At 42.6% G+C, this 24,646-nt stretch overlaps 1 protein-coding gene across 1 annotated transcript; it reads right to left on the bottom strand.

Annotated features, from left to right (window-relative positions):
- Positions 1–364: 364 nt before the first annotated feature.
- taok1a (TAO kinase 1a) lies at positions 365–23,136 on the bottom strand. Its single transcript, XM_083637813.1, has 20 exons — positions 23,006–23,136; positions 17,952–18,198; positions 15,255–15,326; positions 15,050–15,151; positions 14,892–14,937; positions 14,656–14,752; positions 14,442–14,555; positions 14,242–14,333; positions 13,917–14,010; positions 13,736–13,817; positions 13,426–13,593; positions 13,089–13,289; positions 12,743–12,871; positions 12,004–12,240; positions 11,777–11,905; positions 10,948–11,151; positions 9,281–9,520; positions 8,520–8,732; positions 7,730–7,912; positions 365–5,162 (listed from the first exon to the last, which is right to left on the bottom strand). Exons 2-20 carry the CDS (start codon positions 18,081–18,083, stop codon positions 4,623–4,625), a joined length of 3,075 nt encoding a protein of 1,024 aa, XP_083493939.1. The 5' UTR covers positions 18,084–18,198; positions 23,006–23,136; the 3' UTR covers positions 365–4,622.
- Positions 23,137–24,646: the final 1,510 nt, after the last annotated feature.

Here is a 24,646-nt window from a genome sequence, read left to right as displayed (position 1 = left end):
AATAGTTTTACTTGGTCAAACCAAGCACTTGAGCTATATTTAGAATCTGGAGAGACCATAGGCTATAACATTTCACTCAGTCTAATAACAACATTGAAAAAATAATTAGTCTTATTTAGAGCAAGGTTGATGCTAGAATGGATCAGCCAGAGGGACATAAGCAGGTGACCCCAACCCCAAACATCACTGCCTGTGTCCCGCCAGCTGATCCATACCAGCATCAACCATAGAGTAGTAGTCTCTCCAACTGGAGTCCAGAGACCTCCTCCAGGGGCATAGACTTAATTCAGGGGTCCCCGGCAAAACTATGAAGTTAACGTAATTTTGAAAGAGGGGAAAGAAAAAACGACAGGGCAAGTTATACTAAAATTACTTTATTACAGCTGATTTCTGTTCAATATCCCTCTGCCAACACAATAGTAATTATAATACAAACAAAATAGTACATTTGATCCTATTCTTTTTTATTCTTGTTTTATGAATCTTTTTACACAATTTAAATCCACTTTTAGTACTTTTCCATCTCGTGTAGTATCTTCATAATCTCTCAGACATTCAATATAACATGTTTCACCATCTATACATTTTAATACAGGTTATATGAGTTGTAGTGGTAATGTTGTGCCAAAGAAGAATACTGACATCTTCAAAGTAATGCAATCTCTCTTTTCATAATTTGCCTGTCACCGCTTCATCTTTTCAAGCCTCTTTATATTGGCCACTAGACCAGAACCAACTGGTTATGTTTCATACATTTCGTGCCATTGGCCCAACGATAGGTATAATTATGGAGATGAAACAATGCAGTGGTGTCTGGGCTTGGCAACTCGGGTATGGCACAGTGTTTGACCAGAGGAAAGATCTCCTTTTTCTGTTGCCGTCTCTCATTCAGTATCCCAAATGCTTTCAGTCAGTAGGACAAAATTTGACATCAATGTTAAAGTAAAAAATAAAAATAAAATCCAGGTTGGTGGTCTTATGACAATTATCAACAACAATATCAGCCGCCCTCAAACAGAACATGGACATAAAAGTGAACAAATAGTGTGCATAAAACTTAAGGTTGGCATTATATAACCTCCCGAGACCCCAAAGAAAACTTGCTTTTTTTAGTCTCACGGATGCTGGATTGCAGTGAGATTTCTTTCAAAAATTGAATGAATTCATGTTTTATTGAATGTCCTTTGTTGAGGACATTAGGACTATCTTCATGTGAAAAGACCTCCAGGAGGCATCGTCCTCCAGACATTCCTCCCACAAAAGCCTCCACCCCTTTCCGTTTGTGATCGTTACCCTCTTATACCCTCTTATACTCCGCTGATGCCGCCTCATCTGAACTCTCAGCAGCATCCTCTACTACTGTAACCTGTCCCATTCCATCGTCATCCTTCTCGCCTGTTTAGTAGATAGGGTGTGTCCTAAATAAAATCATGTAAAAAGTTAAGTATTTCGCCCTGTTGTCCTCATACGAGTACTTCGGGTTTAGCAATATCGTAGCTTCTTACTATTGCAAAAAAGAAAAAAAATCTAATCGGCATGCCTGTACAAACTACAAATAGTACGAAGCATAAATCAACAAGTTTCAACCATAACATTTCAGCAGGTACCTTGTCCACTTTTGTGTCGGGGGTGTGGCTGTAGAAGGATTTGGTGGAGCCATTTTTGACAGGAATTAGTGTACTGTGCTTCTACCACCACAAGATGCCCGAAGAAGTGTCTACAAATGAGGACAACAGAAGTATTCTAGTGTAAAAAAAGAAGAGCCCAAATGTAATGTCCCCGTATGCGGTTGCAGGGTCTCAGGAGGTTGAGGTTTGATTGGCCTGACATTCAAATTATTGGCCTTGGGTAAGATCCCAATAATCGTAAATACATTCCCACTTTTCTTTGTCTTTTTTTTAATGAATATTAATCATTCAGAAAAGACTACAACCTGCTGTGTTACAGTAGCTGGAGCGATTCATTTGGTGTTGTAAGGAAAACAAAGAGGGAAAGTGTTTGAGAGTTTTTGGGACAAAACCTACGGTATGTAACATGATATAATGCATGCTTTCTAAAGTAGGGCAGGGTATATACAAGTGGAAAATAACAAAAACCCACCTATTGAAGAAAAGATCCCAGCATTTGTGTGCCCTTAAATCTGATAAGAATGTATCACAGCATGACATTCAAAAAAAGTCAACATTTAAATTGTCAAATCTAGTGGCTGTGAATGAGTGGAACGGGGAGAAATGATCAAATAAGCAGAGGAACAATCGCGTCTCAAATGGCCAGTTGACAAAATGAGTGGCATTTAAAGAAAAGGACAGCAAATGCATGCACATACAGCATTTTGAGTCTGTGTATACAAACCACAAGCTTTTTTCTCCAGACAACTCAAGACCATTTCTGCTTTGAGAGCCAACGGTTTTCTAATATCAGTGTAGTCTGTCAGTTAAATGTTAGTTTTAGAAATGTTCTTCTTGTAATGAGTTTAGTTTTCAAATGTCCCCCCCCCCCCCCCCCCGCGTAAAAATATGCACAATATGAACATTAAACTCCAGCTTAGTGATTTGTGGGATATATTGTAATCATCTCTGGATCATTTTCCTTATAGGCCTATTAAATGTTTCAAATTCTCTTGAAAGCCCACTTTCAAAAGAACAGGAGAAAGAAATGGTTCAGGGAAGTTTTCTGGTAACAGGAGAAACTGCTCGGGGTATCAAAGGACTACTTAAGTGCTTTTGCCACATTTATTCATTTTGAAATCTGCTGTTCTTACCGAGTGTCCGCCTTTTCCATGTTATATTTACATGCTACAAAGCCATAATGGGAACATGTGCTTGATTCACTCACCATTGTTCTTAGGTACTGATGAGATGGTTTAACATAGACTATTTAGCACCGTTTGTGTTCATAGTGTTGCTCAACTGGGCCCCAACATATTTTTAAACAGTAGCTTTCAGTTCTCAATATTCGTAGTATTGCCAAGTCTGCTGTCATGGTCAAGACAATTACCTTAAAAAAAAACAGCCTGCACACTATGGTCTCTGTTCAGTTTAGTCAATTTCTTTGATGGACATTATGGTCAATTTTTGGGGGGGGCTTTATACTATAGACCCATCATAAAATGCCTGCAGCATCCTCACATCCTGTAATCTATGGATTCACATGCATAATAAGAGATACCAACTGCAGCTGTTTCCAGGACACAGTGAAAAAGGAAAAGCAACCAAAAACTACGGTAATCAAATGGCGATTCTCTGTTAGGAGACATGAAACTGCCTCATACTAGGCCTCATCTGCACTTGGGAAATTGTTCCCAAGAAGCACAACAACATGCTAACTAGACTATTTCTTGACCATTTCCTCCACTCAACTACATACCAAGAAAACACTCGTCCTTCTGGTGCTTCACTTATAAAAAAAAAGGGGGGGGGGTGAGCGAGCGTAAAATATCAATTTTAGCATTATACATCTTTAGCTGTATAAAGTGCTTTGAAAAGGCAGCAGTTTTAAAAGGCACTAATAAAATCAACAGATTAATTCTAGGGTCATTTTAAAGGCAAAGGAGTCTACTCTTTCCTCAATTCACATCGACGTTCTCCTTAAAAGCAGCTGTTCCCAAGTTCACCTCCAGAGCACCACCACTCTAAATCTGTTTGTCAGACCTATAAATATAGTTACTGATATGCGGAAATAACTTTCTATTTTTCACAATTTATAAGACTTCATAACACCAAGATTACTGCGTATATACATAGTCAATATAACAAATTTGAGAAGACTTTGGAACCTTTTTTGTGAACGACAAATGCCAGTGTAAACAATGTGAAAACAATAAACTAAAAATACACTGGCATTGATCTCAAATTGCTGATTTGAGATTTAAAACATTAAAATATAAACATCTGACAAGACTTAATTCTATTATCAAAGGTTAAAAAGGCACGATATTAAGAGTTGTAGCATAACTATTAAGCCTGAAACAGCTAAGATTGGTTTATTTGGCTCTGATTTTGTAAAGTCTCATTTTGGCTGATGACCAGGAAACCAAGTGAAATATAATGACTAAGAAGGCATCTAATTTATCATAATGACCATTACAGCAGGCTGGCAAAGCATCCTCCTTTAGAACTGCTGGTTTTAACCACCATGTAAGACTAGGCCAGTGTATAAATGAATATGCATCAGGGGGGTTTCCTAAACAAAATTAGCTTACTGTGATTGCTTGACACTACATAAGGACATAGCTAACACATGTCAAAGGCTTTTTAACAGTGTTTCATGTGCAAAATGAGAGCAATGGCTGTGAATAGCACAAAATATATATTTATAAAAATGATTTTCATAGGAGAGCTGTAAAAAAAAAAAAAAAAAATCTACTCAAATTGTTTATGTAAAAACAAATGAAAGGATCTGTATGTGTGCTGATAAACTGCTGTGAGGAGGGACCGTGCCTCTTCCAGCCCTTTTGACCTGAGCAACATTTATGACATCACACATCCACATCTGTACAGGGGAGAAACGGAGGGGAAGTGTAGCAGAGAGAGTTCTGTCTCGCTGTGTGTACTGGACTCTACAGGGCCATGCTCACACTCTGACTCCATGGCCGATAAGGGGAGGGGGGGGGGGGGGGGTGTCTATGTGTAGGAAAGGTGCGACCCGTTTGATATTTGAGAGGTGACACTGGTACTCCTACTCATGCTCTGCTCACTGCGCCCCCCTGAGGGTGTCCTCGTCATTGCCTGGGGGCTGTTCTGCACACCTCCGCTGCTTCGGGAGAGGTTTCCTGCTGATGGATGACCCCATGGCTGGGGGCCGCCGCCTCCCTGCATGCCAGGCCCCCAGCCTTGCTGCATAGGTGACCCGCCCTGACTGGAGTGATAGTGGTGATGGCCGCCGCCTTGGTGGCTCGGCCCCGCACCTGAACCACTGCCGCCCCAGTGTGGCCCTTGAGAGCCCCCCGACTGGCGGTGTTGGTGATGGTGACTCCAACCTCCTGGTGCCCCTGGAAAGCTATTGCTGAGGGCCTCTGGGGAGAGGTTAGACAGCACCATGTTGCTGAAGCCCAGGCGCATGCTTTCAGAGTCAAAAGCCTCAACCTCTCGGGCTTGACGCTCCAGCAGGCTCCGGATTCGCTCCGAGCGTTCGTTCTGCAGGGACAACATTTCCTCCTCAATCTAGAACCAGAAACAAACAGAGTCAATGTCAGGATTCAGACACATTTTCTAAATCTATATAAAAAAGACGCCACACAAAGCAACGGAATAGTTTAAAATGAACTACAGTTTTTCAATAAACATTCTACAGGCAAGTGTGTAGTTAACGTGGAAGGCATTTAAGTTTTCGTGCAAACAACATGCTGCCATCCACTCTTCTGACAAAAAAATATTTCCAGTATATTCCATGTCAAAGAAGAACAATGTAGAAATTTTGTCAGTGTTAGATGTAATAAATGACTGTAGGACAGGTTGAGGCTTATGACACACAATTGGCTATTTATAATTAATGGAGTGAAGCCTATGGTGATACATTTTTCAAAAGAAGACCAATAACCACAAGAGCCACAATATTAGGGACAGAGCAGAATTATGCTTCATGCTTGCAGATCCTGACTATGAATTCAGCTCTGCTGCATCCCTTTAATATCTGGGCAAGACCCAAACGTTAGTTCCTACTAGTGCATGTTGTTCCCGGGAACAATAACAGTGAGACACCAGTCGGGTATCCATAGCAGCTAGACTAGAGCGAACGTTACGTTATATGTATGTTGATAATACAAGTTTTAAAGTAAGCAAGAGTCTATGCTTTAACCGTCCATTCTGTAGGTTCATAGAGACAAGACGCACGCTGCTGCTGTTTAAAGTACTAACGTTAGCATGGACGCTCACAGTCATACAACACTGGCTGCATCTGACTCGAGACAACTTTTCAGACGCCCGTGGAGACAATCTTTCTCAAAAGAAACTAACGTTGGCGACACACCTGGAGACTTTTTCTGACATGGGATTAACAATACCAGCACGCAGCAGTAAGCAGGCAATGACTGAATGCTGGTAAGTCCTCCCTCCTGTTAGAATTGATGCTAAGTTAGCATCGACTTTTCGCTGTGGAAAAAAAGGCACATTTCCAGAGATGGCCCGCAGTGACAACAGTATGCACACGCATGCAGGCTTAGCTAAGGGTCTTACCTACATGTGTATGAGGAGCGCATCATTTGTGTTCATAAGATGTATAGCGTTAACTCACGTTAGTTGCTGGTCTAACCATAACAGCGGAGCCACACTGCAGCCGAGAGGGAGCGCTTGTAATTTACACCGGCGCACGCTGAAACTGCAGAGTTTTCCTTTCAATTCTAATGAGGAGGGCATCATTTGTGTTCATAAGATGTATAGCGTTAACTCACGTTAGTTGCTGGTCTAACCATAACAGCGGAGCCACACTGCAGCCGAGAGGGAGCGCTTGTAATTTACACCGGCGCACGCTGAAACTGTGGAGTTTTCCTTTCAATTCTTCCTCCATAAAAACAAAAGGTGTTACCGGTGGGCACGTTATGTAATCGGTGTATCCCCCAACACCGTGTAACACCGGTAACACCTAAAATCGCGGCAAGCCTACAAGACACATTTCAGTGCAGAGTAGTGATGCGCGCCGCGGGCTGCCCAAAACCCGCTGGGGCCCCGCGGGCGGTCTGAGTTGGCAAATTAGGAAAATATTGCGGGTGCGGGCAGGGCGGTTCCAAAAGTGACAAAGCAGCATTATTAAATCACTTACAGCAGCAAAACAAGCAGACTAACGCTTTATTAAAGACGTGAACTCTCTCTCTCACACACACACACACACACACAGGCGAGTCGTGCTGTGATTATAATTGGAGGACATTTTTTTTGCATTATGCATGGGGCAAAGAAAGGCATACCCTGACAGTAAAATACATGAATGAGGTATGTGCCCTCAAAACAAATATTTTGGAAGGATTATTCGGTTGTAAACATTATTTGAAGTCTCCATAAACAAATTCCACCACAGATTTCCGTCTTAATGGACTACTAGACGACGTTCATATTCAAAGATCGTAGACCTAAATGTAAGGGTAAGTCTTATTGTTCATCGTTAAGATGTGAAGAATGCATCGTTTGTGTGTGTGTGTGTGAGAGTGAGTGAGTCAGAGAGAGAAACCGAGTTTGGACACCTTGGAGAGCTCCGCGCGCTCATCTCGACTCCTGGGACATATTACATTAAATTGGCCGTTTGCGGGCCACCAGGTTGGGTTGGGTTCGGCATTAACGCATATTCTAACGGGGCGGACTGGCTCTCTTAACAGATTGGGTTGGTGTGGGCCTTAAAAAAAACCTGAACCGCGCATCACTAGTGCAGAGCACAAGCACCGTCTCCTGTCTGATGTGAATCTCCAATATCAGGCAGTCCTGCTAGTCCCATCAATTTGTTCATATTTGGATACATCTTGTAACTGACAGGTTCATTTCTAGAGATGATAATTTTCCAGATTTACATGAACATTAGACATTTTGAACTGTATCTCTTGTATAATAAAGTATCAAACTTTTGTTAACCACAGACCTAATTTCAGGCATCAAAAGCCCATTGAGTTTGAGACGTGGGAACCCATGCTAATGCATTTCTGGGTTTTAGGACTCATTTGGACTCAACTTGAAATGAAATGAAAGCATGTCATACTGTGCTGAGCAGAGCAATGCAATTATTGACATAATGTATAGAGGAGCACCTTCTGTTCCAGTAGGGCCCTCCTGAGAGACACCCTCTGCTCCAGGTCCCTCCTCTCGCGGTCGTGCTGGGCGTCCGTCTGCATCTTGATCTTGCTCTGGTAGGCATTGAGAAGCTCCAGCTCCTGCTGCAGCTGCATGCGGAGAACCTGGCACTGGGCCTCCTGAGCCTCATCCAGACGCAGCTGAGGACAGAGAGAGGGTGGATCAGGGGTCAACATGTCAACACCCTACGCTAGGGATGTAACGATAACTGGTTTTAATGATAACTGTGATAAAATTCCTTACGATAACCGTACCGTTTAAAATTTTAATTAATTAAAACCGTGGTACCGTGATTACCATGTTACCATGATTACAGTGCTCAGTGCTTTGAAATACATGGTAAATACTGTCCATCATCAATCAAACTTGGCAACCATCTCCCAGATGCAAATGTGCAGCCTTGGAGAAATTATATCAGTGAGTGTATCAATCCTTTTTGGGTCTGAGTTTTCAATTTAAAACTTGGTGAAATGATTTCTGTGAGTGTATTTAGTACTTTTTGAACATTCTCAGCACATTTTAACAAACCGTGATAATACTGATAACAGTGATAATTTTGGTCACTATAATTGTGATATGAAAGTTTCATATCGTTCCATCTTTACACTACGCAATCATAACTGGGTAGGACCATTGTGGTAGGACACATTTTCTTAAGTTAGCTCATTTTAATGTAGTCTGGCACCTTCATGTTTGTACGTCACTCACAACCCTGAGATTCTGCATTCCCGAGATTGCCAGACTTACCGCCTGAGTGGAGAGCATCTCATTGATGGAGTGATCATACTGCTCTGCCAAGATGGCGAGTTTGCGGTGCTGCTCCTGCTTGAGGCGCTTCAGGACAGCCTTGTGGTCTGACTTTGGTGTGCTCTCTAGCAGATGGTTCCTCAGGGCCTTATACTGCCGGGTCTGTATCTTACAGGTGTCCTGGAACTGCTTCTTGATCTGTAGCTCTTTGGACTGACATATGGTGGAGAAAATGTAGCGTGAAAAATGTCTTCACATATAAAAGAAACCAGTATAACTGCCTATGATCCAGTGCAGCTCCAAAAGTATTCAGAAAGCAACAGATCATTTGAATGTGTTGGCTATACACTCTTTAATGTGCAAAAACAACTTTTGGTTAAATGTAAAACAACAAGACTCATTTAAAAGAAAGGGAAAAAATGTCAGTCACACATCCTTTCCAGCCTTGTATTGCACAAACTGGCAAACTACTAACCGCATGTACTGCACGACTGCACGTGGAATTGAAAGTGTTTTTATCTTTTGGCGAGAGACTGTAGTAGGCATGTTAACACGTCTGCTACACAGTGCATAAATGCCACAGCTGCATTTTACTATTATAAAAAAAAAATCTATCTATGAGGAAAATGTCATTGCTGGCTCGGCTGAGTTCCTACCTCTGACTACTACATCTTAACATGTATGTACATGCACACACATGCCCACCACTATTCAGTTGCACATTCAGAGGTCGTCATCAGAAAGTGAAGATGAGTTGTCACCTTGAGGCTCTTGGGCTGCTGGCGAACCTCCATGACGTGTTTGCGTCTGAGCTCCCTCTCCCTCCTCTTATTGTACTCCTGCTGGTTGGTGAGCTCGGTCTGGTGCTGCAGGCGGATCAGCTCGGTCCTCATCTTTTGGATGTGGTTGACCTGGCGGAACTCCAGCTCCTGCATGGACTCATGGTGTCGCAAAAGCATAGCATGTTCCAAGTCCTTCTGGGTCTGGCGCTTGTTCAGTTCCTACGCACGCACACACACACACACACACACACACACACACACAGGGATAAAGACGAGCTTGTAATAAACCAAAAATAATACAGGATCTTAATGTTGAGGAAGGATTTTTTAATGATTAAAACAGAAGTTATACATCATATGATAGTATACAAATGGTAGCCGGAGAGAGTAGTGACGCACTGTTCTCAGCTCGTATAATTATTTGCAGATACAAATCAGTTTCTGATCTCTTGAGCGGGCTGTGAAAACAGTAGTGAGGAGCCGAATTCAACAAAATATCTGCGATGGGAGGTGTGTAATTGATAACCGCAGTGACCAACACTCACCCACTCAACCCTGTAACATTTAGATTAGCTGGCTGGTGAATGGGCTGCCTCTGTGAAGCCTAGATTACATGACAACGCTCCCGGCATCAAACGTCAAACCTTTGTTGCGTTTGGCACTTTGTTGACATCTTCCTTGAGCTCATGTACACACCTACAACATTTCCCTCTAATCACCATTCCTGAAGTCATGCAGGGACAGGTTAATTTGCTCCAACTAGTGCAGTGCCCGTTCACGCCACTGCTGCACAGAGCGCTGTTCACTTGTTTATTCAAAGTGTATCAATATTGAACATGTCCAAATTGCACCAAATCAGACATTGTACATCCTTGTCCCTCAGCAATAACCTACTTTTTTTTTACCTGCCAAAAGAATAAACTGCTGTTTTGTGTCAGTAGGCTACATTTCATTGAGATAATAAGGTATTAAACCCATAAACGTCTTTATGCATGCAAACAAAAATAGACCAGTTTACTTCCCATTTAATTCTCATTCTGTTTACAGGACAGTCAACCTGTTATTTGTATTAGTGACCTCTCATAAAATTAGAAACGGCAAAACGGCTGCGCAAGCATGGAGTCTATCACTGCTGTAAGTCTATCGCATTTGGCACAATGCGACTGTTAAATTGGGATCCCCGTCTCGCTGTGATGTGAAGCAGTTTACATCAAACAGCCCCCGCTGTTCAGCCAAAGAGCTGAGCGGCTGGCTCGCTGTTGGCTTGTTTAGTCAAGGTTTATTCATATTCAATGTGTCACTTGTCCAAATTACACCAAATCTAACAGCACATCCTTGGCCCCCCAGTCCCCAGCAACACACCTGCTGGTGTCAAGTGTTAAGTTGACAGAGATTCCTGGAATTAGCATAGATATACTTATGCCCTATAGAAACTGAGGGGACTAGATGGAAAACCAAGCATAAATTTTCAAACATGTTTTGACATGTAGCTAAAAAAAGAAAAGAGGTAAGTATCAATAACTGACAGTTTATGCTGTGGCCTGAGCTACAGTTCTATTCTAGTTTTGAGTAAAAAGAAAACAAAAACTACTGACAAAATACCTTTGCCACAAACAGCATAGCAGACTGTGTAAGACAGAGCTTACCTCGCGCACTAAGTCTTGTTCAATGTTGTGGCGAGCAATCAGGATCCTCCTTTTGAACATGCGGCACTCTAGTTCTAGGTATTGCCTCTGTCTGCGCATCAAGTTGGCCTCCTCCTCGGCCTGGAAGTGCTGGAAGTTCTCCTTCTGCTTGGACAGCCACTCCTGCTTCTCCTTCTTAGGTGTTGACTGATTTTCATTCAACTCCTAAAGGGAGTACAAAACAACAGGCCATTAGAAGAATTTACTTCTTAATACTGATGGTGGTGGTGTAGTTAGGGATTGTTTGTTGGTCATGATTAACGGTCCGCATCAACAGGGCTGAATCATTGACAGTGGTGGTGTAGTCAGGAATGTCATACCGAATCGACCTGGATAGCTAGGCTTAGATAGTGAGGTAATATGCAGTTGTGCGGTGGTAGCATGGAGGGGGGTGTTTCCAGGACGCTGGATTACACCGTTAAGCCTTCTTGAGGTGTCGTGGGCCTAACTTAACGAAACGTCGGTGAAGGAAGGTGCCCACTTGAAAACCCCAATGACATGCTTCATACTGCTGTTGGCTAGGGTAGGTAACTGGTGATTTGTGTCTTGTTTATTAGTTTGTTAGCCTGTTAGCTTGTTTTATTCTGGATTGGGCTTCTAAATGTGTTTTTCCTCGGATTTTGGCACAAGGGATAGTAACATCTTGTCCTGTGTATTAATTAATACATTATTATAACATTGTGATATCAACTGAAGTTATAACACTATGAAACCACACAATCCAAAATATGTCACAGTCAAAACACCTTTGGAGCTTGCTGTAGGGAGCAAGAATAAAACTGAATCCTACCTCTTTGAGTTGTTCCTTACGAAGTTTGTACTCGCGTTTCTGTGATTCTAAGAAGCTGTTCAGCTCTTTCTTCTGCTGGCTCTGGATGTGCTGTTGGAACTTCTTTTCATCATTGGTAAACGTTTTTGCCTGATGGAGAAGATCACACTGTAAATCTTGCCTGCTCTAGACGAAATAGCAGCCTGTGAACCATCAGTGACTATAAATAAGTAAGGTGGAAAACATACATCTTTGTCCATGGATGCCAGGTGCTTCTTGATGAGCTTCTCCATCTCCTGGGCAAAGCTATTCCTCTGGTTTTCCAGCTCCTTGTCGAGGCGGAGTCGGTGCTCATCCATCTCAGCCTTCAGCTTGTTCTCCAGAGCCATCAGCTGTTTCTGGTGCTGCCGCCGCATGCGCTTATAGCCGGACATCTGCTCCCGTAACTCAGAATCCTGCTCGTGCTCCTTCATCTGGCGGGTGACCTGGCAAAGGCAACACACACATTCTCATTATACTGTTGGTGGCTGGGTGGGTTTGGGGGAAAGCTAAAAGACAAGTCTCATTGTATGCCAAAAGACAGAGAGAACAGGTTTTTGGTTGGTTAGTTACATTTTAGTCATTTCCCTGGCACCGATCCACAGCGATTTTCCAGAGCTGACAATGAGTGTATGCTTCAATTCATAGACCAACTTTATAAGCAACTTTATAAGGGGATCAGAGCCTTAGTGCCCAGACAGCATTTCGGTGAGCATAGTAAACATCTTTTGTTTGGGAGAGAGGTGCTTCAGAAAATAAAACCAGAGACATTTTGACGTACAAAATCCTCACATTCTGGGATTCACTGCTCTTATTGGGCAATATGTCAATAGAAAATAGCGCCTACTGACTTTGACAAAAACACTGATCATATTGAAGATTTCCAGGAGAAACACAAGCAGGTCCCTTATTTGAAATGATCCGTTTGTACAATAACTGTGCTCTTACCAGAGAGGCTGTGCGTATAGTGGCAAAGTGTTCTCGGTTGCGTTTTGGACGTGGAGTGTGTGCAGGGGCAGACTGTGGCTCAGTTGGCCGGGCGTGAGGTTCAGATTCTTCGGGGTATGTCTCTTCCTCCTGGGGGTATGCAAAAAAAAAAAGCATAGCAAAACACGTTAACGGCAGAAGAAAATACTCCAAAGGAATCACGGCAAACCAGTGGCTTAAATTCGATTATGAATTAATCTAATGCACAATATTTTTAAATAAAAAGACCCTATAATAACAAGGCATAACATAATAAGACATGGTTGCAGAGCAGATTGGAACCTCAACTCCTTCCAATGGAACGCACCGGCTTGAGGTGTATGACAGAGCTATTGGACATGACCGTGTGGCCTCCCTCCATATCCAGCTCACTCTTGTCGTCGCCAGCGTCCGTTAGACTGTTGACGGAGCTGCTCTGGGAGCTGGCGCTGATCGACATGCTGGGGATGGACTGGTTGCTCCCCACGCTGTTCACTGTACCCGTCCGGCCCACACTGTGCTCCGGCTCCTGAGGGCAACACGCACACGGCAGGAACAAGGTGAAAACAATGAACTAACGCACACCCTCGAACAAACGGCAGAAGACATGGGAAAGGGAGAAAGAGAGCGGAGCAAGATAGCAGCAGCTGAAGCCGATGACAGACCTCCTCCTCATCTTGTGCCTCGGTTGCGGGGCCATTGTGCGCCTCGTGAAACAGGAGCTTCTTCATTTTGCGATACTGCAGATTGTCCAGCTCCCGCACTGCATCCTTAGTTCGCAAGATCAGGTCCATTAGAACAGATGCTGGTCGCTCACGCTGTACAAATGCATGCTGGAAGAGGGAGACAGATTCTTTTTTTGTCACAAGACAATCCAAAATTGTGATAAATCTTTGACTAGTACAGTAGTAGTATTAATATCTGTTCTTTGGTTAGCGTCAAAGGTTTGTCACCATCGACCTTTTAAATTCTTACCTTTAACAGCTCCTCTGAGTTGGGTCTGTCTTGGGGAAATTTCTGAAGGCAAGAATCTACAAAATTTCGGAAATAATCCGTCCTAAAATGTGGAAAGAGTAGATTTTTGTGTGCGGCTATTTTAAAGAAGCAATTTTATTTACAATAAACAACCCCTTGAAGATTTAACTACACAACTTACCATTCACTAGACAGCAGTGTTGGGCTCTCATTCTGCGCTATATGGTATAAGGCACTCATCGCATTCATGTTGAACAGTGGAGGCTTCCTCTCAGCTGTGAACCAAGTGGCAGGTCACATGGGAGTCAGATTTATTTGAAATGTTCAATAGAAGAGGAAGGAAACGCTTCAATACATGTTACTGACTGAATTAGTGAACACATTAACACAAATCAAATGCTTGGATCCTGGCTATGAGGCATTGTCAAATGAGATGTCTGCATGAAAGCAGTGAAACAACAGGCAGGCTAGATCTGAGATAGGCCATAATGGAAAGGTGAATTTACCTAATTCAATGCAGGTTATTCCCAAAGACCAAATGTCCACTTTTCCATCATACTGACCCTCGTCCATAGCCAATATCACTTCTGGGGCCATCCTAAGAAAACAAACATATTTAGCACAATAACGCAGATGCAAGACACGATTTAAATATATTGGTAAAAAAAAAAGGGGGGGGGGGGGGCAACACATTTTTGCAACATACCAATATGGCGTCCCCACAAAGGAGTTGGCAGGAGAGGCAATGGAGGCAGAACCAAAATCTGCCAGCTTCACCTGCCCTGGCTCTGTCAGCAAGACGTTCCCCGCCTTGATATCTCTGTTGAACACATAGAGATTACAGCTCCACCCAGTGGTCACATCGCCTCAGGGTGTAAGTACTTGATGTCCAGCATGCCCCCAAACACTAGCACACTCACCGGTGAATCATGTTGTGGGAGTGAAGATAAGCTAACCCTTGAAGAGCACCGTGGGTAATTGCAGCAATTTCCACTTCTTGTAGAGGTTTTTTGTGAACTGGAAGGGACACATTCACCAAGAGCAGATTGCAAAAGCATCGCAAATCACGAGGATGTCACAAGGACACACTTCAGAAGAGACTACTTGCTTTGAATTAGTCACAATGATCATAAGTTCAAAGAGAATTTCGACTCACCTTCCAACAAATCTGAGGCGGAGCCTAGACAATACTCCATCACCAGCTACAACGGAAAAGGACATTCTTTGTGAATTTGTCTTATCTCCTCTTAATCAATCAATCAATGGCACTAGATTGTTGTCATCATCCCCACTGACGCCCATCTGTAATCTTACCCAGGCAGTGTGCTCTCGCAGATAACATCCTTTGTACTCTATGCTGTTAGGGTGTTGTATTCTCTGCAGGAATTTAACCTCCTTGATGATGTCTTGCCATTTCTAAGAACATGTCAAAAAGACGACAAATTAATGACAAACAACAAACAAAACCAAAAAGAAAAGGTGCCACAAACTGTAACAACAAGAATATTAACTATCGTACCTCGGTGGATTGCTTTCCACTATAGGACATCTTCTTGATGGCCACCACCTCATTTGTCCGCACATCCCGTGCCTGAATGGTAAGCACAGCAAACATTAGTGTGACTTCTCATGCCTCCTTTCACAAGTTATTTTTGGTCAGTGACTTAAGCTAACTGGGCTACACAGTCGTTGTAGCAGCACCAGTTTTTAGTCATTCATATCTTGTAAGACTTCTGGACAACAGTGATAAGTGTTTGTTTACCCCACCTACTATTTACTTTGTCCATCCTCTTAAGCCCTATTTGGTTTCACTATGAGAGGTCGCGTAATTTATTTTGTCACAGTGCTAGACTAGTGCTACTCTGTAATGTTAATCCCATCCAGATCGGCCATGTCTCTGTTTTTCACCTTTTACCCATGAGGAAATTCCAGGCCTGTGTTTCTACAAACTCAAAGAATGATCTAATAATTGTTCATGCGGATAGACATCTTGGTAATATTACGTACAGATTCTTAAAACAATATTTTGGCTCTTGCATGTCGGAAAACTCGTTCGTTTACTGCCATTTCCGCATCGACTGTATTATCTTAAATAGGTAAACATGTTAAATACTTCCACTCCGCCCACTCTCCACGTAGTTGCGTTTTGGCAGCTCTTGGTCTGGCATCGTCATATGCAAATGCCTTTTCCTCGGTTGACAAGAATGCCGGCTGAGGGGGACTAACAATTAGCCAACCAGCGCAACGGGCGGAGCTAATGCCGTTCAATTACGCTGACAGCAATGGCGGCCACCATAGATGAGAGCGATGCTGCTATCGAGGCAGTTTTAAATCGATTAAAAGTACCACTTGCTTTGAAATCCAAACGGCAGTCTGCTTTGAAGGCATTTATACAAAGGGGAGATTTTTATTGATTTTTTTGCTTTGCTTTTGCTTTCTTCCGACTGGATTAACCAACATCATCATCATGTCTGAAGAAGAAACATCACTTGCTTGTGGATGGCTAAATAAATGGTAAGCAGGAGCTCAGTGTGCGGACCTTCTGATTTCATTTACACCTGGCGTTAGCATGCGTTTTGGGTGATCAGATTGCAATCGGATTGCAATCTGACCCCCCAATATCGGTGTCCTCTCAATCCGCATACAGTTGCTGTATGCAGATTGAGGGGACACATTGCATTTACACTTGTGTTCAATGAGTACACAATGCGTCCATGACCACCTCCGGAGGTGGTTTGGCCGATCAGATTGCAATGCGATGCGTCTTCAATGTGTATTGCGGGCATTTACACCTGTACTTTCAAGTGGTCAAGCACAATCTGATTGCAATCTGATGACAGAAAACACATGTTAATGCCAGGTGTAAATGGCCTCTCTTTATTTTTTCCTGTATACTGTTTTTTGGTTCCTGCACCTGCATTACTTTGTTGGATGTGTGCGACTGTGTCAACTACTTTTTGGGATTCCCCTCACAGAAATAACATAAACAGAGGGCAACCTCAGACTAGAGGATGGAAATGGATTGTAATGAGTTGACAGTTCAGTCTGATATCAGGCTATTTAGGTGGAGTTAACAGGAGTTTCATTTTTTTATTTCCTCTCATCAGGAAAACAATATACACATTTTTAAATTTCAAACCATTGAAAAAATTCTACTAATTTATTTGGTGACCCAAATAAAATCTCCTGCGACCCTGGGCTAGACTAACGTATTTTACACAGAAGCAGTTGAGGAGCCTTTCGTTAACTTTACTGGTACATGTATGTGTCGCATCACATGATGCTCATCTTCCCTTGTTCAATGCCTCATTTTCTTTCCCTTTATCAATGCTATGTTTGCTACAGGCTCACTGTTTGCCATCAACGAATAGGCTTTAGCCTGTGAATCAGGGCTAGGCCACGGAGTGTTGAGAGCATGCAGGTTGAAGGTGTGCCAATCAGTGAAATCACCTGGTGTAGCCTTTTGGCTAGGGTTGGGACAAAATACTTGAATATCGATATATGGTGATACTTCATCTTGCGATACATTATTGATGCGACTGGAGCATGTCGTGTACCATAGATTTTGGATGAATGAAAACCTGCATCTGTAAATCAGGCTAAATCATTCAAGGAGGAAAAGCATTTCCTAAACCCATGTTACACACACAGGGAAAAAACTGTCACTACTAGATTCCAAAACAGTAACAGGCGATTTTGGCTAATAAAAATGCACCATGTAACAACAACATTGTATCTTTTAGATTCTTGAATAAAGTTTTAGAAGCATCACCATTAAATATTGAATTTACCTTGTTGAAAATATACTGTACCTATACATTTCAGCCTTGGAAAGTTTGTGCTTGCTCAATTATTTATTTGAAGTTTTAGGCTGAAAAACCAAAGATTTTCAGGTAGGCAAAAACAAAAATAACAACAAGAATCGTTCTGAAATGTTCAAATTATTCTGAGGGCCTCCAGGGTTTATACAAAAATGCTCTCTGATGGACCAAATCGAGTGAACGAATGACTCATCGAGATCATCTGGATGACCTTTAAATGTCTAAAAAGCCTACTCATCATGATGTGAATGTGAAATCAAGTCAGCAGTGTCAAATAGGGAAGTTAAAGTTCTATCCATGATTGTATATGGAGGGGGGGGGGGGGCAACACAATATTTCTTGCAACCTTTGCAACCTTGGGATGAGGCTACAGCCTGATATGTTGAAATACTCACAAAATAGACAGCACCAAAGCTGCCATGTCCGATCTCACGCAGATCTGAGAAGAGCTTTTCTGGATCCTCTTTGAAGAAGAGCTCAGCAACATCGGGGTCCTTCAGGCTCCCCGCCCGAGCGCTGTTGGGCATAATGAGGGGGGGGGCAATGCCGCTGCCGCCAGGAACTATCTGGATCTGCGACAGCGACTTGATAGCCCCCACTGATGGCTCATCTGCAGGACAGTGGCCTCATACGTGTCCAAAGCTGAGGGTACAAAGAAAGAGAAGATTGAGAACAATTTAAAAAACAACAACAGTAGTAGTCGGACAGAACATTTGAAAAATAGCCTAATGTAGGGCAGGGCTGTATGCTAACTATTTTTGCTCATAACACTGGTGCTACAGAGGTTGACAGTTTTGTAGCACAGGCCACAAAATTGTAGCGCGCGTATGAAACGTCTGTTATCATCTCTAAAAACAATGTTCCATACAGGGCACACAAAATCCAAACCTTACCAAGAAATGTTTTCAGGCAAACATTCTCTTTATTTGCCCATAATGGTAAATTGCAGGGACATAACAAGTTACTGTATTAATTTAATTTGAATGAATGAATGGCAAAAGGGGCAACATTTTAAGTCTCTTGCCCTGGTATACTGTGCCATTCACTGGTGTCCTTAGTCCACTGAATTAGGCTACAATATGAAACATAATGGGGAATAGATATATGGTCCACAGCTTTTTTATTTTAAAAGGTGAATTGCATTAATTAATGAATACATTAATTTGAAAGCATCTTAGTCTCCTATGTGTATGAGGATAACAAAAAGAGGGGGAGGCAGAGTGCTACGCTCTGTTGTTACTGACGTTATGTTAACATCATGTTATTAACGTTTTAGTGGAGAGCAGCCACTCTGCTGCATTGTTAGCTCCGGGGAAAAGTATCGTTGTCCGAGACGTTGAGCAGGTGCAGGGTTTTTTGAGGTGAAACAGACTGAGCACCGACTTCTTTTCTTCACCTCAGAGTTTAAGTGCTGCAGTGCGTTGGTCAGCCGGCCTAATCGGTTACTGCTGACAGCGCTGAGCGATGCTCCGCTACGCTAACGTTAGTCTCTGAGTGATGGCGAGTTCATAATATAATTCACACAGTCAGATGTGTCTGTAAGGACGTCTGACCAAGCCGGAAGTACCGTTACCGGGAATTGAACCTGGGTCTCCGCGGTGGTAGGCGAGCGCACTGTACAGGCCTGTAGTGTCCTATGAGTTCCGCGATGGAGAAAGCACGGAGGAATCCCATGATTTGGTAATACAAATTTAATCAACTGTAAAACATGGAATATTGCAGAATATTTCCCCCCTGGTGACTATTTCTCAAGAGGGACTAGCAATAAATGTGGCCACTTTTTCTGACCATGACAAGCAATCTTAATGTGAATCCCAAAGCATTTGGCAATAAGTTGGTACAGCTGATGTTAGTTTTCTCTACTTGCTTGTAGGGATGTAACGATACACTCAACTCATGATTCGATATGATTTTCTCTAACTTTTTTTTTTTTTGTCCTTTAATTATTTCTTAAACAAAAACCACAAAATACGATTTGTTTCTTAATTCAACGAAGAAATCCCTTTTTAGAGAGTACAGCAGGGATGGCGTATTTTTCTAGGCCAAGCAGAAGTCAGTGCCCTTATGGTTCCCTCCTCTCAAAGTCAATGGGACTTTTGTATGGACATTTTGGTTAGATGCTTGAAATAAGGTCTGTGGTTAACAAAAGTTTATGAAATGGCAAACTTCGTGTTCAGCAAGATAATCTTCACAAATGAGGATCACTTGTATTATATGACTTTTGAAGCATTTTCTGAAAATCACATTTTAAAAACAAACATGCGATGCTTAGCCCGGCAGGGCTCAATTCAGGCTTGTAATACACTGGGGGAAACCCTGCTCAAAACAGGAATGACTGAGAAAAGACTGGGCAAGTGAGCAGCGATGTCAGGTGGAGAATGGCCAGTTGGAAATCCTGAGGTAGGAAGAGATAAGTCTCCTGTTTCCATAGTAACAGCAACTACAGTAAGAAAATCTGAGCTGTCCTGACAGTCTTCGCTCCCTCACACCGTCAGTGACTGGTATGTAGAGATACACAGATGTAATAAGGATACAAAGAATTGTCTTGCATTTGACATCCTCCCGCTCGAACAAAGAAAGCGTCGCGACATAACACCCTGAGTGACAATGAGACGCCACGAGTTGTGCCTAGAAACAAAGCATTCCAGTGAGCGGACTACTTGTTTAACCTGTAAGGACTTGGTAAACAAGACACTCAAACCTACCAAGTACAACATCCTTATAGCCTCACCACAAGTCATTAAAAAAATTGCCAAGAACAACAGACCGAGAATAACACGGGGCTATCGCTGTCAAGAAAGATTAAACTATTTGCTACCTCTAAAATGAATATTGTGTGGACCTTATTGTATTGGAGACATCACTGAGGGAAGTTTACTGAGCCCATGCGGCTCAGATGATCAGCTGCAAACAGATGCAGGGCTGACGCCAGAGTCACAAGACTTCTCCTCTCCCAGCCTGGGAGGAACAGCCCACAGTGCCAGCAGACATCTTTTGTCCCACGACAACTCACTACTCCACACAGATGCAGCCACAGCCCTGAGATAAAGCCTCATTACCATGTGGCACTGGGCCTCTTCATTGCCATTGTTCTTGACTGCATTGTTGGCCATGAATGAGCTTTGTTGTCATATCTCATGATGGCATGTTCAACTGCGAGCACGTGAGCCCAAAAAGTGAGTGATGGTGATAACTCACACCTTCATAAAACACTCTTGCATGCCAACCAGCATGCAACGTGTGCACGCACGACAGTGCACGCGCACACACAAGAATGCAGTTGGACAGGACAACAAAGCTGGAGGGCTGAAATTCCCAATGTATGCTCTCACTGCACTGCATTTCTCAGCATTTCCTGTTCGTACAGCTATAGGGAGGTAGGAATGGGCCCTGAGTACTGATCATCTGTCTTCTTGACATGACGGCCATGGCACATTTTCAATATGCTCCCAGACAGGCATATCTAACCCACGGTTAAAGAAAACACATTTCAAAGCATGACAAAATGTAACTTGGGTACAACAAACATACATGACAATTAAGTATTAAAATAACGTTAGGGCTGGTTTCACGGACCGGGATTAAGCCTGAAGTCCTAGACTAACATTAAAACTCAATGCCATGGAAGATATCCATTGAAAAAGTCCTTAGTCTAGGGACTAGGCTTACTCCCTGTCCTCCAAACCAGCCCATAATGTATATATGTAGGGCTACTACTAGATACTACAAAAATGCAACATCCAGCTATCACTTTACGTTGATTTATTAATTAGTAGCTATGCGATATGAACCGATAAACAAAGTTAAGTCCAGGTGTTAAGTAATTTAATTTGACACTCCAATTCAGATAAAATAATTTTGAATCACCAGTGTCAACCAACACTGAGGTTATTGATCTCTCTTTGCCACCAATGTAAAGGGACAAAAAAAGAATGATTCAAAATTATTTGCCAAGATATGTTGGCCTATGCTGCGTTCATGTGCTCCTCGGATATATCGTATTTACGAGTTTCCCAGTTGTGACGTTGCGTGAAGTTTCGGAACTACAACAAAGGCATAAAGTATGACGTCTGTGTCACCAATTGATTGTAAAAAGTGATATATATTGTTATTCTGTTCATTGTAGCTATCATATCATAGTAGTTGTACATTATGGCCGACGTTGCTAACATAATGACCCACTACTTGCTTTTGGTAAGAAAACAGCAGCCATGAAAAAGCAACCATCCATGGTTTTTGCTCTTTCCGACCAAGAGCACTTGAATAGAGTTAAACAGTCACATGACTTTCCGTGACGTTTCCAGCCACGGAAGAGAGTTTCCCATTCATTTTCTCCAGACATTTTGAAAAATCCTTATATAATTCGTTTTAAGGCTGGAACCAAGCCAACCCGTGACCTACTGAATCGTGAGTGACCATAAAACATTTCAGTTGGAGCAAAAAAAAACATGTTTTTATTTTTGCTGAAATGTTTTATGATCACTCATGATTCAGTAGGTCACGGGTTGGCTTGGTTCCACCCTTAAAACTCATTATATAAGGATGTTTCGAAATGTCTATGGAGAAAATGAATGGGGAACTCTCTTCCGGGGCTGGAAACGTCACGTGACTGTTTAGCTCTATACTGTCATGTCGTAATTACCACTGCACAAGTGGTAAGTACGAGCTTCCGAGGAGCACGTGAATGCAGCACTAGTTCAATAAAGTAAACTGACGGTTGGGCCTAGTCAGTCACTGTTGCATGTCTGTTGTGATTCTCATAAAAATGTATCACTGGTAAAAAGCATGATATGATATTTGTCTCAAATGTAAGGTAAAATTCATATATGGGGTAAAGCATTGTGATATACAGTGTTACATTCTTATGCTTCAGCATTCCTCTAATGTTAAATGGCGTACCTGTGGCTAATGTTAGGCATCAACTCGACTTGCTAATGTTACTCAACTAGAGAGAGCACTTGGTAGAATTGCTCAAAGCGACCGGTTTCCAACAACTGTCGCAGCTGTCTCCAAGAAAGTCAAACTAGCCAAGTCTGAAGTCCACCACAATCTACACACACGGGCAGTGCGCACGCACACGCACACACGTCAAGCTGGTAGCTCCTAACTAGTAGCTAACGCTTAGCTAGCTAACGCTGACTGTATGGGTTAACGTTAGCTACGCCATGTCATACGGAAATGGAATGCAGTTAGCAAAACTCAAGTAGCGTTGGTTTATATACGCCATGTTTACTTCGTCAATTGTATAGCAACGTCATCGACATTACCAGTAATATTACTAGCCACCCTGCGAAATACTGCTAGCAAGCTAACCAGTTAGCTAGCTTAGCTAACGCTAGCTAGTTAGCTGAAACTCAGCCTTCTCTGACAGGCCAGGCTTCAGCGGAGCATAGAATGTCGCGTAATTCAAACAATTTGAGATAACAAAAGTATTCGTTCTGTATCTTACCCGGTGTGATAACTAACTGTACTAAATCCTCATGATTCTCGGTGTTGTCAATCGATTATATGGTACAGATTTCCAGATTATTACAGGTTCAATTCCCCACCCTTGAAGTAACGGTGGTGCCAGAATTGTCGGATCCCACTCCCAGGCAGGTCCAAAGATGGCTGCCGAGCGTTCCACCGCCTCCCACAGTGAAAACACGTCGGGCAGAATGTGAGGGAAGTTCAAACACCCATAAACAAACTACGCCACTGTCCCTGATGTCGTTAGAAAAAAAGTCTACCTTAGTGTCGCACACTACCGTTTTAATATTTCACTATTATGTTTATGTTCTGATTTGCTGTCCGTCGTCCTTCACTGCAAACGCCAGTTCCGCCCAAGCCTGTCGCAGTAAACTCCCTCTGACCCAAAAACTTCCAGAGGCGGAGACACTGTCCTCCCCGACGAAAACAATCACTCACTTTAATATTCAGGGATGTAGTATAGTCATAGTGACTCACTTTACTCATCTTTTCATTTGCCTTGTAGAGTTTACTCACCGTTTTAGCTATTTAGGTTCAAGCATTTCAACAAACAAAAACCACGATTTATGTTTATTGCTGTAGGCATAAGTTTGGAAAATATCCATCCAAACTACTAGGCTACTCTATGAAATTTGATTAGGAGTTACTCACTCAAGTTCCTTCCCTCATTATCCCATAATTATACTCGTTTGTCAATTCAAATGTGACCAGATTTCTGAAATGAAAATCAAGGAGATTTAAAATGTCCAATATTATTACGCTATATAGCCTATTAAATAAAATAGACAATTACGGGTTCATGTATTTTGACCATGGTAAATGACCAGACCAACTGATATCAAATAACACATTGTTTTTTATTACTTTCTTCCCTTATTTGTTTGTGGGGACCACTGCATCTAGTGCAAATGACCATGAAGACAGGCCACGCGTGAGTGCTCCCCACCACTTCAGATCACAGACACAGATAAGTGTATTGGGCCCTCCTCTGCAAACGACATGCAATTACACCTCTAAATGACAGTTTTAGTAGCCCTATTTTTCATAACTAGCTCGGCCTCGCCCGCCCTGCAGCTCGCATACGCAGCTCACCCACTGTGCGTATGCGACATACGCAGCTTGGCCGCTACATGGCTTCGCCTGCTCTATGACATCACTGATGACATCTTCACTGAACTTATAGCCTCAGCCAGGAAGGATGACATCACTGATGACATCATCACTGATGACATATCATCATTAGGTAATTAGGGCAATCACCTAATTAAAACATCTGGCTCTGTCAGGTCACCCACACGGGTGATCTTTACACACCCCCTGAAAGTTTCAGCCCGATCCTACGTAAAACGGCATAGCTGTGGCCGGCACAAAAATTGAAACAGACAAACATTGCCCACATTGCCCTAGCCTCAGCCAGGAAGGAAGACATCACTGATGACATCATCACTGATGAGATCATTAGGTAATTAGGGCAATCATCTAATAAAAAAATCCGGCTGGGTCAGGTCACCCACACGGGTGCTCTTTACACCCCCTGAAAGTTTCAGCCCGATGGCACAAAAAACACAGAAAACAAAAAACAGACAAACATTGCCCACATTATTGCCCCTTTTATATAGGC

Source organism: Poromitra crassiceps (assembly GCF_964638095.1).
Source record: "Poromitra crassiceps genome assembly, chromosome: 5".
NCBI classification, from domain to species: domain Eukaryota; kingdom Metazoa; phylum Chordata; class Actinopteri; order Beryciformes; family Melamphaidae; genus Poromitra; species Poromitra crassiceps.
Note: the sequence above shows the minus strand (reverse complement) of the source record. Positions and strands in the feature narration are given on the sequence as shown.